Raw genomic sequence first — 13,088 nt, 5'->3', positions numbered from 1 at the left:
GATACCACTAGGATTGGTTGGTTTCCACAGTGGGAACCTAGTCCAGATAATTTGGGAGGCAGCATGTGGAGTGGGATGAACACAGGCTTTGGGGTAAAGCTGATACCACGTCAGCTCCAGCCCTGCCCCCAGGAGCCGGGAGGCCTTGGGAAGTCATGTGGCCTCTGAGCCACAGGTCCCCATCCATGAAATAGCACCCTTGCCTTCCTTACATGATGTGTCTGGGGTCCTCTTTTCTTCTGCAAAGGTCTGTTTTCTTCATTTGTTTCTGGCATGTGTTCTTGCTCTTGTACCAGATGCTGAAGGAAGAGGTCACTGGTGTCACGTAAAATGGAGCCCCACTGACAGTTAGCAGAAGCTGTCCAGCTCGAGTTGGGCATTAGGATGCTTCCTTTTCCACGTGGGGCATGGGCAGCTCTCTGTTAAGGGCCCACCTGAGGGGGTGTTTCTCCTCCTGGAGAGAGTCCTGTGAGCAGCAGGAAGTGACAGAATGATACCCACACAAACGCCACTCGGTCCTTTCTTGGCCATGGCACCCGCCATCTTGAGCTCCTTTAGATTTGACAACACTTTGGCTTTGAGCCTTTCTCTCCTTTGGCTGCGAAATCCACTGTGGAAGTTGAGCCAGGCGTGTCTAGCACCGAGCTTATCCCGACAGCAGTGGGCTTAGTCAAGAGGACTCCTACCTCTCCCGTGAAGGATGTGGTTTTTAAACATGGGTATTTCTGTTGTGATTTAAGCTGTGCAGAGTGAACGGAAGCCCTTTGATGTGCAGCGGGAGAAACCAAGCAATTGTGCTGCTTCAACGGAGAAAATCTATATCCGGAAGGACCTGAGAAGTCCTCTGATAGCCACACCAACATTTGTGGCAGATAAAGATGGAGCAAGGTCAGTCCCTGTGTTGACAAAGGGCGACACTGTAATCAGCCTTTGGAGCTGATTAGGGGAAGCACAGATATTCCTTGGAAAGGGGGCTTATGTGGCTCCCCACCTGAGGGCCACAGCCTTGAGTCTTGTCTTGCCTTATCCCACCCTTTTTGGAGCCACTCTAGTCACACCTCTGTCCAGGCCTGAGGATGGTTGATTTAGGATGGGGTCAGAATGTCTCCTCTCCCAGGTGCTGGGATTATGTGCTGTAGTTCAGGCATCATTCTTGCAGGAAAACAGTTGTTCCATCACTCAGGAATGGGGCTTTTTTGCAGTAGAGATAAAAGGCCTAAGACCCAGGTGTGGTCTAGATGGTGCCACAAGTCAATTTATATGTGTTTTTTTTTAATATAATCTATCAAACTTAAAGGAACAGAAAGAGGGAAACAAGAAATCCAAAATGTATCATGGCAAGCGCTAGAGTTGGGAATGCCCTGGTGATACTCTGAGATCAGGTTAGCATTCCTGGCACAGCAGTGGACGTGGAAGCCTGGGGGGATGTGCGGTCTGTGTCATCCTGTCTCAGGCTGCAGACCCGGCTCTGCACATCTCATTGTAGAGAGAAGGGGGTTGGTGAGTCACTCGGTGGCTGAGTCTAGTGAGCTTTACTATTGCTCAGCCTTGCAGATGTAGACGGGACAGGTAAACGCAGCCTGATCACACTGTGCATTAAATGTTGGAAGCTACTCTGGGTTTCTTTATGTCTTAAATAGACAAACAGGTCTTCTTGATCCAGGGATGCTTGTGAACATCCAGCAGCCTTTGATACGTGAGGATGGTACGGTTCTCCTGGCCACAGATTCCAAGGTGATGTTCTCTCCTCATGCCTTCTCCACTTTTATGTCTCAGTGCAGGCTGCTTCTCTGAATGTGTGCACCCACCTTCTTCTTGGCCTTCAGACTAAGTTGAGGCCGTGGCCTTCTGCATCTCCATTTACTTCTGATACAGCCGTGCTGTGATTCGTTTCAGGGATGCCAATGGCTTTTTGGCAACTCAGTCAGAGCTGGCTGGTCATGGTCACTTAACATGTCAGGGTCTAGAGTTCAATTTGGTGAAAATTCTGTGGTTCACTTCTAAGATTTTCCCCCCTAGTGACGCACATTGGCAAACTACGGGCAGGCTGAGGAAGAGCTCCTTATCCTAAGATGGCCTTTTGCAGGAGTCCCTGGTTCCTTTTTATTAGATGACCTGCAGGAAGAAGTCCAGCCAGGATTCTGGCAGCTCCAACCCGGACAGAGCAGGTCAGCTACAGGGAATCCAACTTGCGGACAGAGATGTTTGTCATCCCAAGAAAGAAACAGCTGGCTGCCTCCCGTGGAGATACGTGAGGAGAGGGGGTTTTATCCAGGCAAGGGAGCCCATTGCTTCTCTCACCTTATTGTCCCTGATATAACTCGAGCAACGACGAAGCGGCGGCAGCCCCACTGAGCCCCAAAGTCTCTGCTCTGGAAGGAGCGACTTAGAACAGCGCTGGCGTTGCTGCTGCCCTCAGAGCCAGAGCTGGGCCTGCAGGCTCCCCTCTCATCTGCTGTCATGCACATGTGGCACGTTAAGGAACGTCCTCTTCTGGGAAAGGAAAGGCAAAAATGAGAGCCGATGGACAGCTGCCCTCCACCCATTGGTCCCTGGCTGGGCTTTGAGCCTGTTGTCCTCGGGCGGTGGTGATGAATCATGCCTGGCTCATTGCCTTAACCCGGCAGACGTGCAGGACAGTGACTGACCACCTGGTGGGGTGGACACACCGTAAGCCCGAAAGTAAGGCCTGAGCACCCTGAACTCCTGATGGCAGGGGGTTGCGCAGCCCCTGTCCCGTGTGCCACCCGCACAGAGGCTGGTACTGAGCCGGCCACCCCATGCCCTCCCGTCCCCACCCCAGCGCCCACCAGGCAGGGGTGTTGGGAAACCCGAGTAAGTTAATTTGGTAAAGCATGCAGTGCCCACTGCGTAAACGCTGGCTGCTAGGAGTTGTTGTGGTCGCTGCACCGAGGAGAAGGAGCACCAAGCTGTGCGGTGGTGAGTGAGCTGTAGTGAAGGCAGCAGCTGCAGGTCATAGCCAGGCCCTGCCCGCCACTCCTCCAGGACGTGGAAGTGACAGGACCCACCCCAGAAGCTTGTCATGAATAATAGAACATATGCAGAGCCCCTTAAAGGTAGCTATTTTCAGAAGCTGATTTTTAAACTTTTACTACGAAACAATTATACATTCAAAATCATTTACTTTGAATAAATACAAAGATACCACAGTGCTGCATGCTCCCTTCACCCAGTCTCTCCCGGAGGCCGTGTCTTGCAGAGCCATAGCACAGGATCAGGACCAGGGCAGGATATGGGGACAGGGGTGGGTATCGTTCTTTTTCTTTTTTTCACCCTTCAACTTTTTCCCTTCAACATATCTATCATGACGACCTACATCTTTCACCAGCTGCATGATATTCTGCTGTGGTGGTTCTGTGATTTATTAACCACATCTCTGTTTATGATCTTTTCTACTGATTCTAGTTTTTCATTTTTATAATCAAGATACAGCAGACATGTTTGTATACGTATCTTGGTTTATTTGTTTGAGTATATCTTTGGCTTTCTTTTTTTTTAGTTGAGATGTAATTCCCATACCAAAAAATTTACCCTTTTAGTGTACAATTCAGTGGTTTTCAGTATATTCACAAGATTGTTACAACCATCCCCTCTATCTAATTCCACTATCTAATTCCAGAGCATTTTCATCACCCCAAAAAGAAACCCTGAATCCATTAAGCAGTCACTGCCCCTTCTTCCCACTCCTGACCCCTGCCAGCCACTCACTTTCTGACTATGGTTTTGTCAATTCTGGACATTTCATATAAGGGGAAATCATACAATATGTAGCCTTTTGTGACTGGCTTCTTTCTCTTATCATAATGTTTTCAAGGTTCATCCATGTTGTGGCCTGTATCAGTACTTTATTCATTTTTATTGCCAAATAATATGCCATTGAATAGCTATATCATGTGTTATTTATCCATTTGTCAGCTGATGAGCATTTGAGTTGTTTCTACTTTTTCCCTATTAGGAATAATGCTGCTGTGAACATTGTGTACAAGGTTTTCTGTGCACATATGTTTTAATTTCTCTTACATATGTACCTAGGAATGGAATTGCTGTTGTCATATAACAGCTCTACGTTTAAACTTTTGAAGAATGTTTTCCATAGCACCTGCACCATTTTACTTTCCTTCCAGCAGTGTATGAGAGTTCCAATTTTTCCACATCCTCGTCAACACTTGTAGTTATCTGTCTTGACTGTGACCATCCTAGTGGGTATAAAGTGATATCTCATTGTGGTTTTTATTTGCATTTTTAACTAGCTTATTTGTCTTTTTCTTATTAAGCTGTAAGAGCTCTTTAGATATTCTGGCTACTAAACCATTATCAGATGTATAATTTGCAAAATTTTCCTCCCATTCTCTGGGTTGTGTTTTGTGTGTGGGGAGAGAGAGATTGTCTTTTTACTTTCTTGATAATGTCTTTTGAAGCACAAAAGTTTAAATTTTGGTGACATCCAGCTTATCTGTTTTTGTTCTGTCATTTTATCGCATGCGTAGGTTTGTGTAACTACCATCACAATCAAGATACAGAACTGTTTCATCACCAAAAAGCTCTTCCTCTCACTGCCCCATCATAGCCGTACCCCCATAGAAGCTGTTTTTAAAGCAACATTAAACCTTCATTGCCCTGAGAGTCTGGTATATGTGTTCATCTTTAACATTATTATTTTCTGATTAACAGGCTGAAACAAGCCAGGGAGCCCTGGGCACACTGGCAAATGTAGTAACTTCCCTTGCCAACCTAAGTGAATCCCTTAACAATGGTGACACTTCAGAAATGCAGCCAGAGGACCAGTCTGCAAGTGAGATTACTCGGTACGAACCCATGAGGGTGGAGGCCCCTCCTGACATACACACAGGCATGGCGTTGTGAGGGTGGGTGGCAGCATTTTGACACCCACCCTGTATTTAATCAAGGATTGCAAAATTGTCCCAGTGCCCCTGCATGTCTGTCTTCTTTCAAATTTTAACTATGGGAATGTGGATGCATTTTATTACATGACATAAAACAGTCTAAAAACTCTTCATTCCAGATAATAAACTAAATTGAGTAACTCAGTGGAAGCAGGGGAAGAGATGTTACTTGTATTGGTCACTGCTTATGGTGCCTAAACATCAGCAGTGCATCCCCTTTCCCACTTCTGTTTATCTTATGTATCTTTTTTCCAAGTATTGAGTTTAGAGCTTAAATCGATTCATCAGGGTAGACAGAGATGAGCTGTTAGATGGCACCAGCTGGTCCAGACACCTGTTCCCGCTGCCAAGGGTGTGTTCTCTTTGCAGCTGGGCCGCTAGGTTTGCTCCTTTCCTATTGGGCCGGCCACTCCTGCCCCTCTTGCCAGGCCAGGCAGGTGCATGGCCGGGGCCACTCAGGTGCACCAGTCCTCATGTTCACTTGTGGTCTGGTAGAAAATTAAAATCTGGATCCAGTGGAAAGAGGATGGGATTTGAGTTAGGTCGAATTCTGGTTCTACCACTTACTAGTTGGGTGTTCTTGGAAAAGTTAGCTTTCACATCTGTAAGATGGAGAGAATTCTACCTTGGAGAGTAGTTGTGAAAAACAAATTACATGTGAAAATAAATATCTAGCTTAGCACCCAAGGCACCATGGAGACAGCATGTGGAAGCCGCCGCCCCTCCTCTCAGCATGTCAGAGTTAATTATCTTTTCCCCAGTGTGTTGTTCCTTAAATTACGTCTCAGCTAGAGCTCTTCTCCTCATAGAAGCTGTGGACTCACAACACTTGCTTGCTATGTTTTTGCTCGCAGGGCATTCGACACCTTAGCTAAAGCACTTAACACCACAGACAGCTCCTCACCTCCAAGCCTGGCGGATGGGATAGACGGCAGTGGAGGAGGGAGCATCCACGTCATCAGCAGAGACCAGTCCACACCCATCATTGAGGTCGAAGGCCCCCTCCTTTCAGACACTCACGTCACATTTAAGGTGAGTGTGTGTAGCTGGGAGAGGAGCTCTGTGCCCAGGCTGGTCTCAGTTAAAAAAATGAAACCTTGAAGTGAGCTCATTTTTCATACGGTTGTGTTTGATCAGGATCTTGTGTTCCAGAACAATGTTCCCATTATGAAGCATTTTCACTGTCTTTTGCTCACTTGGCTGTTTGGCTCTGCCGGTAACCCTGAAGCAGGCGTGGCCACCTGTCACGGCCAAGACAGGCTGATGCGGGCTGCTCTGCCGTCCGCCTTCCCATGATGACCTGGCTTCAGCATAGGCTCAGGCAGGCCCTTTGTCTGTTCCAGCAGGCGTTCCCAGCCATTGGGCCTGACCTCTTGCCCTCTAGAGCCACAGAAAGTAGATCTCAGATATACTTGAAGACTGGGTCAGGTCCCCACAGTCTTCCCTGCACTCACCTCCCCGGCCTCACTTCTCCAGGACACTGCCAGCCTCCCTGAGCCCCTGGTCTCTAGGTCTGCAGATTGAGTCTTCAGTTCCCCTCGTATTCTCCACTAGAGAGATCTGGCCAATCACTTAGGAAGACTGAGTCCCTGCCATAGTTGTCCAAGGGTGCCAAGAACACAGGTCACCAGTGGGATTCCAGCTTCAGAGGCATTCAAGCCTCTTCTAGACAGTGGGGCTCCCGGAACCCAGCCCGACATCCTGGTGGTGGTGTGTCCTCCTCCTGCCATCTGGGCTCCTGCTCAGCTCTCATTCACTGTTCCCTGAGGCCACCTGCCAAATCCCTGCTAGCCTGTGGAGCCGACCCGTCCCCGACTTTGAGTTAGACTTGAACCTATGGCTCAAAATGGAATTGCCTTAGAACAAGTACCAGTGTAGTTGAAGCAGAGTTGAGATGTATGTCTTGTGAGGATAAGCTGGGAGGTCCCCGTCCTCCCACATTCTAGGGGCCATCAGACCCTAGTTCACTGGGCAGGACCCCACAGGGAGTCAGTGCCGGCCCCCCTGCAGAGGACATATGTTTCACAAGGATGCTCTGCACGGGGGCTTCAGTGTCAGAGACTGGTGTTGATGAGCTGCCCCTGTCACTTGGTCACCCCCGTGCTGTGTGCTCTCTCTCGCAGCTCACGATGCCCAGCCCGATGCCCGAGTACCTCAACGTGCACTACATCTGCGAGTCCGCGTCCCGCCTGCTCTTCCTCTCCATGCACTGGGCCAGGTCCATCCCGGCCTTTCAGGCACTTGGGTAAGTGGCTTTTTTCTCTGTGTGTATCGTTGGGCAGGGCCTTTCCTGCTCTAGGAATGGCCTGGAAGATCTCTGAGGGCCCTTCCAGTTTGTTCCTTTGGCCCGATTTGCTTGTTAAATACAGTTGGTGGACTGGTAGCAAGGGGACAACCTTGGTGGCCAAGGCTGCAGTGTTCCTCACACCTTTATTGTGCCTTCTCCATGTGCCTTGGACTTGGTGCTAGGTGCAGGGGATGGACTGGAATGGAAGGCAGGAGTCGTCCTGTGATCTTGAGACAAATACAGGGTACTGCGTCTGGGGGCTTCTGAGATGAAGACAGATTGTCTCGAGGTGCATCAGCCATGCTGTCCTGAGCGTAGATTCCCCCCTCCTCCCTGCTGCAGCCCCAGCTCCTCCCTGGCAGGCTGGGTGTGTCTCTACCTTTTGGAGCCCACCCTCGGGCTCTCAGTCCTTTGATCGCTGCAGCCTCTTGTGACAGAACCATACCAGGGCTGTTAAGGGAATAGTTTCTCCTCAGAGGGACTTCAGTTAAGGTAGTCACAGACAGTGGTGTTTGTGAAGAACAATCCTGGGCATTCCATAGGCCTTCAGCAAATACATGGTGGCACAACTTGTTTGGGACACGCGGGGGCTTGGAGGAGTGCCACCGGACCCCGCACCCACCACGCCTCTGTGTCCCCAGGCAGGACTGCAACACCAGCCTGGTGCGGGCCTGCTGGAACGAGCTCTTCACCCTCGGCCTGGCCCAGTGCGCCCAGGTCATGAGCCTCTCCACCATCCTGGCCGCCATTGTCAACCACCTGCAGAACAGCATCCAGGAAGGTAGGGCAGGGGCTGCGGGTGAGGACGGCTCCGTCTCAGCTGGCCCTCCGCATAGCCAGCCTGTGTCCCACAGCGTCCCTTACCCGTCAGAATGTTTAAATTTCTACCCGACTGCCTTCTTTTCATATAATGAAGAGGAAAGGAAAAAAATAATTGGGAAAAGGTGCTGATTTCCGACATACAGACATTGAGTGATGTTTGCAGAACAGTCACAGCTTCTGTTTTCAGCTTCATTGACAGGTTGCCCTTTCATGTATCTCACAAATCCTCACAACCCTGTACAGTAGAAACTGTTATGTCAGGGTTACATATGGGAAGACCAGGTCCCAGTAAGGTCCCTGGCTTGCCCGGGATAAAGCAGCAAGTGGAAGAGCTGGGGACTGGGGCACAGACCTGGGTCATGTGACCCCCTAGTCCAGAGCATGAATGAACAAGTGAGTCTCTTATTATGAGATCTGTGCAACCACCTGACATCGGGTGGTCAGGTCCCAGCCGTATCAGGGCTGGGGAGTAGCCGGGGTGGTCTCCACAAGCTGCACATCCGCAGCGCACTGAAGACACTGTCAAGGGAGCCCACGCTGCCCAGTGTCTAGACTATCCCTGCAGATCACACTTGCATCTGAGGTGGAGTTGAATTGCTTTTTCAATCAGTCATCCCAGTGTTTGAGACCTAGGAGTGTGAGTCACCTAGTCACACCTTCGTTTTTCTAGTTATTCCTTTGGAATAGTTATATAATGGTGGTTTTTAAAACGCTGTAACATTTTATTGAATTTTAGGTTTGTTCGCAAACGAGCTTTAGTTTTATTTTTAACTGAATATAATAATACTGCCTTCAGCAAGATACTGTCATGAAGACTAAATCAGACAACGGATAAAATTATTTTGACAACTAAAAAATGCCAACGTGTTCAGGTTGGCAAATATTTATTCAGTGCCTGCAGAGACTTGGAAAGAATTGACCTTGATAAGAACTGGCATGTGGGCCTTCAGCACCTGCAGGCCAAAGGTGCTGCCCAGGGTGGGGCCGGGGAGAATCACTGGTCTTGGAGGTCGTTACTGAGGCAGAATATTAACAGAGTGGAATCTGAGTGCCTGTTGTCACTTCACCTATAACTGGAAAATGAGGCTCTTGAGATAACTGGTTTTTCATTTAAAAGTGAAATTATTCTCTCATTTTTTTCAATATGTGGCCCCTCAAAGAAGCTCATGTTATTGCTCTCATTAGCCTTTCTCAGAGGATCTGTGATGTTGATTTCTAGATAAACTTTCTGGCGACCGGATAAAGCAAGTCATGGAGCACATCTGGAAGCTTCAGGAGTTCTGTAACAGTATGGCGAAGCTGGATATAGACGGCTATGAGTATGCATACCTTAAAGCTATAGTTCTCTTTAGCCCCGGTAAGATATGCAGTGGTCACGGTCACTCAACGACGGTTTTCCACCTGTGTCTACTGATATTTCTGAACATGAGCATGTTTGTCAGGTTATCAGCAGTGTAGAGAGAGCCCTGCCACACTGTGTGTGACTGAATGTTCCCGTAATGTGTGCTTTGCTAGCTAACATAAATACATACGTTCTTTTAAAGTCCTGTCTTTATATTCCCAAAGAAATATGCTGTAGTGCCGGGTAACTTCATATGCTAAATAGATATCATCTGTATCCTAACTAAGCCATTGGCTAAATAAGACTACAGCAAACAAAATTGAGTACACATTTGGCCCTCTGTATCCACGGGTTCCGTATCAGTGGATTCACAACCGTGAATCAAAAATATTCAAGGAAAAATATATTCCAGGAGTTCCAAAAAGCAAAATTTATTTTGCCACGCACCAGCAACTAGGTACAACTATTTACATAGCATTTATAATGTATTAGGTATTAGAAGTAATCTAGAGGTGATTTAAAAGTATACGGAAAGATACGTGTAGGTTATATGCAAATACTATACCATTTAACGTAAAGGACATGAGCATCAGTGGATTTGGTATCCATGGGGGGTTCCTGGAACCAATCCCCTGTAGATACCGAGGGATGACTATACTACCACCCAGTGTCCTTTTTTTGTTTTGATTTGTTCTGTTTTGCTCTTTGCTAATTTTTAGGTATGTTAGCACTTATAATCCAGTACAGATTGAAACTGCACAAGTTTACCCACAGTCTCTGTAGGGCAGTAGCAGCAGCAGCTGCAGGGCATGCCAAAAGGTGTGGTCACAGCAGATGAAGAAGAGGCAGCGGGACTGTTGGTGGAAAGTAAGAGTCGACGGGGCTGGCCTCACTCACTCCCCGTCAGCTCTTCTCTCTGAGCCACCTGAGAGGCCACTTGGTGACTGTTGTCCTTGACAGCAGGGGTGGACCCAGCTTAACCTCTCTGTCCCACTCTCCTGGTCCCCTACTCATGAATAACAAAATAGCTAATAAAAGTGGGAGACACTATGTGATTAAATATCTAGAGAGCAGATGATAATTTCTAATTTCATGTGGTATATGTTGTCTGGAGTAAGGAAGGAAGCCACAGGTCTAGAACCAGCCCCAGTGGGGCTGCTGAGGCTGGTGTGAGCACCCAGGGGCCACACCTCTCCTGGGAACCTTCAGGTGTGGCAGAGCACAGAGGAAGAGCCAGTGTTCTAGCAAGAGTATCCAAACTAGACCAGCCTTCAGAGCTCAATCTATTGCACTTGAGAAATTTGTCAGAAGTTTTACTAAAAATAAGTACTGAGACGTCTGCAAATGAGGCTTTCCAAATACAGAAGACAATTTGGGGTACTTTTATTTTTTCAGATCATCCAGGTTTGACCAGCACAAGCCAGATTGAAAAATTCCAAGAAAAGGCACAGATGGAGTTGCAGGACTATGTTCAGAAAACCTACTCGGAAGACACCTACCGGTGAGGCACACGGGCACGATGGGGGCGAGGCTGGATCTGTAGCTGCAGATATCAGTTACATTGGCCTTCCCATTGCTGGCAGCCTGGTAGAGCCTCCATTTGATCACACTTTAATTCTTGCATTTTACGGCTGAAAATGGAGTGGGGAGGGTCAGGAGTCCTAGGCCATCCCAGTGTTGCTGGGTGACTGGGTGAGACCTTGGGTTATTGCTCTTTAATTTGAGGGGTTGGGAGCCGTGATCTCCTTTGGGGCTGATGTTGTGTGTGAGATGAGTTCTTACGGAGACTCCGCTTGTCCAGAACAGTCGGCACCTCTGCCCGCCTGCCCCGCATTCACTGAGGAGACGGTGCTAGACAAAAGGGTTTCCTTGACAGAAGCCAAATCTGACCCCTAGAAAGAGTGACTGGGTTGGACAAAGTAGTAATTTAATCCTCACATAAACTGATTTTTTCAAGTTCCTTTATTTGGGTGAAAATTTATGATGTTTGGGCAGCAGGAAAAAAATGTTATCTGTATGCCTTTCTCATGCAGCTTTGACCAGGAAAGTTGTTCTGAAATAGGGCAGAATGTGCTGGCAGGCTTTCCCTCCAGCTGAGGAGTGGAAGAGCTCTTTCCTCGTGACCTCTTCTAACCCACTGGAGGCTATGTGAACTTCTGGGGCCTGTCAAGCATAGTGTTTCCCTCCCCACCTTCCCCCATCATGTCCTCTGCAGACAGACCTCAGTCAATAGGTGCCCTGTGGGCCTGAGTGCCCCAGCCCCAGGGGGACAGTTTCTCTGGTGTGACTGGGGGCCTGTGGCGGGCCTGGCTGGCAGAGAGCCTGCCTCTGCTTTAGGCACGCCGCCATGGCCAGACACAGCTTTTGCCAAAGCAGGATCCATTTTCTACTGGAGTCACTGAAGACCTCACAATGAATCTAGAATGGTTTCAGTCTCATTGCATACAAAGTGGTAACACACCCACACCAGAGCTCATACAGCCAGGCGTGTGGGCGTGCTGTCCCCTGAGAAGGCTCTGGGCCCAATCCACACAGAGCCTGTGGCCAGAAGAGGCTGAAAAGGCTCCTCTGGGGCTGCTGGCAGAGCACCAGCACACAAGAATTGCCTTGACGATGGCAGCTCTCTGGCCTTTGAAAGTACATGTTTCTGAAAAATTCCTGAATCACTACTCCTGGTCCAGTCAAGGACCCTGGGGGAGAAGAGGGCAAGCCAGGTAGGTGATTTGGGGCCAGAAATGAGAGCAGGGGCGCTCTCTCATAGCACTCGGGAACACTCAGTTCCCAAAGAAAAGGCCCTAGAATGGTTGCGTCCTGTTTATACAGTCATTGCTTTACTCTGTCCCATCCTTAGGCCTTTTCTCATGCTGTTTGTTCCTCCTGAAATCCTCTCCCATCCTTTGCATCTCTGCTGATAGGAACCTTAGCCAGCGTCTAAGGCCCAGCTAGATATCCCCCCTGACTGGCCTTTGCTGACTTCCGAGACCCTTCAGCCTGTCGGCCCCTTGGCACCTTTGGGTGCCCTGCCAGACACCATGGCTGGGCAAATGGATGATGGTGCTGGAATACTGCTTTCATAATACAAATATATTTTCCCCTTTCAAAAATAACATTCAGTGTAGAAAAAATTAGAACATTCTGGAAAGCAAAAAGAAAACTTTTAGCTCTTTGTAAATACCACTTCCCTGTTAACGTTTTATGTATTTACTTCCAGTAATTTCTTAGTATGTGCAACTGGAATCAGAAAATAGAAAATAAGGTTTCGTGACCTTTTTTTCACTTAATATTCAGTGGGCATGTATACATTCTTCTAAATCATTTTCCATGGCTAAGGAGATGCCATAATTTCATCATTTCCCTACTTATGAAAATATCAGTCGTTTCAAGACTGGGCTGGCCTGCAGTTTGCGTCCTGGTGCCCACCGCTCTGGGTGCTGGCTATGGAAATGGCCCATCCACGAGATGCTTCAGATAGTGTTCAGTGACCTGCCAGGACAGGGTCATGGTGTGCCCTCCCGGGGTTCCTTCCAAATAAAAATCTTATTGCTTTATTTTTAATTACAATGCTAAAAGAACACTGGAAATTAGAGCAATATAGAAAAAGTTTTAATTGATATAATCACTTCAAATCCCAGTACCCAGAGGTCAACCATTAGCATTCTGGTGACCATCCTTCCAAGTACTTTATTTACACACATACGTACAAAGGAATATA

The 13,088-nt window shown here is 48.1% G+C and overlaps 1 protein-coding gene across 3 annotated transcripts in view; it reads left to right on the top strand.

The window, feature by feature from the left end:
* Positions 1–13,088, top strand: part of NR2C2 (nuclear receptor subfamily 2 group C member 2) — an 82,926-nt gene that overhangs the window by 63,096 nt on the left and 6,742 nt on the right. For all 3 annotated transcript variants that reach the window (XM_067755577.1, XM_067755576.1, XM_067755578.1), the window contains 8 exons: positions 741–888; positions 1,641–1,734; positions 4,693–4,826; positions 5,780–5,957; positions 7,049–7,170; positions 7,854–7,993; positions 9,254–9,391; positions 10,772–10,877. In XM_067755577.1, coding sequence (XP_067611678.1) covers positions 741–888; positions 1,641–1,734; positions 4,693–4,826; positions 5,780–5,957; positions 7,049–7,170; positions 7,854–7,993; positions 9,254–9,391; positions 10,772–10,877 — 1,060 coding nt within the window. The remainder of the gene's footprint in view (positions 1–740; positions 889–1,640; positions 1,735–4,692; positions 4,827–5,779; positions 5,958–7,048; positions 7,171–7,853; positions 7,994–9,253; positions 9,392–10,771; positions 10,878–13,088) is intronic.

The sequence above is a fragment of the Pseudorca crassidens genome, chromosome 10 (assembly GCF_039906515.1).
Source record: "Pseudorca crassidens isolate mPseCra1 chromosome 10, mPseCra1.hap1, whole genome shotgun sequence".
Taxonomy (NCBI): Eukaryota; Metazoa; Chordata; class Mammalia; order Artiodactyla; family Delphinidae; genus Pseudorca; species Pseudorca crassidens.
The sequence above is the reverse complement of the archived record's forward strand: the minus strand, read 5'-3'. Positions and strand labels throughout refer to the sequence as shown.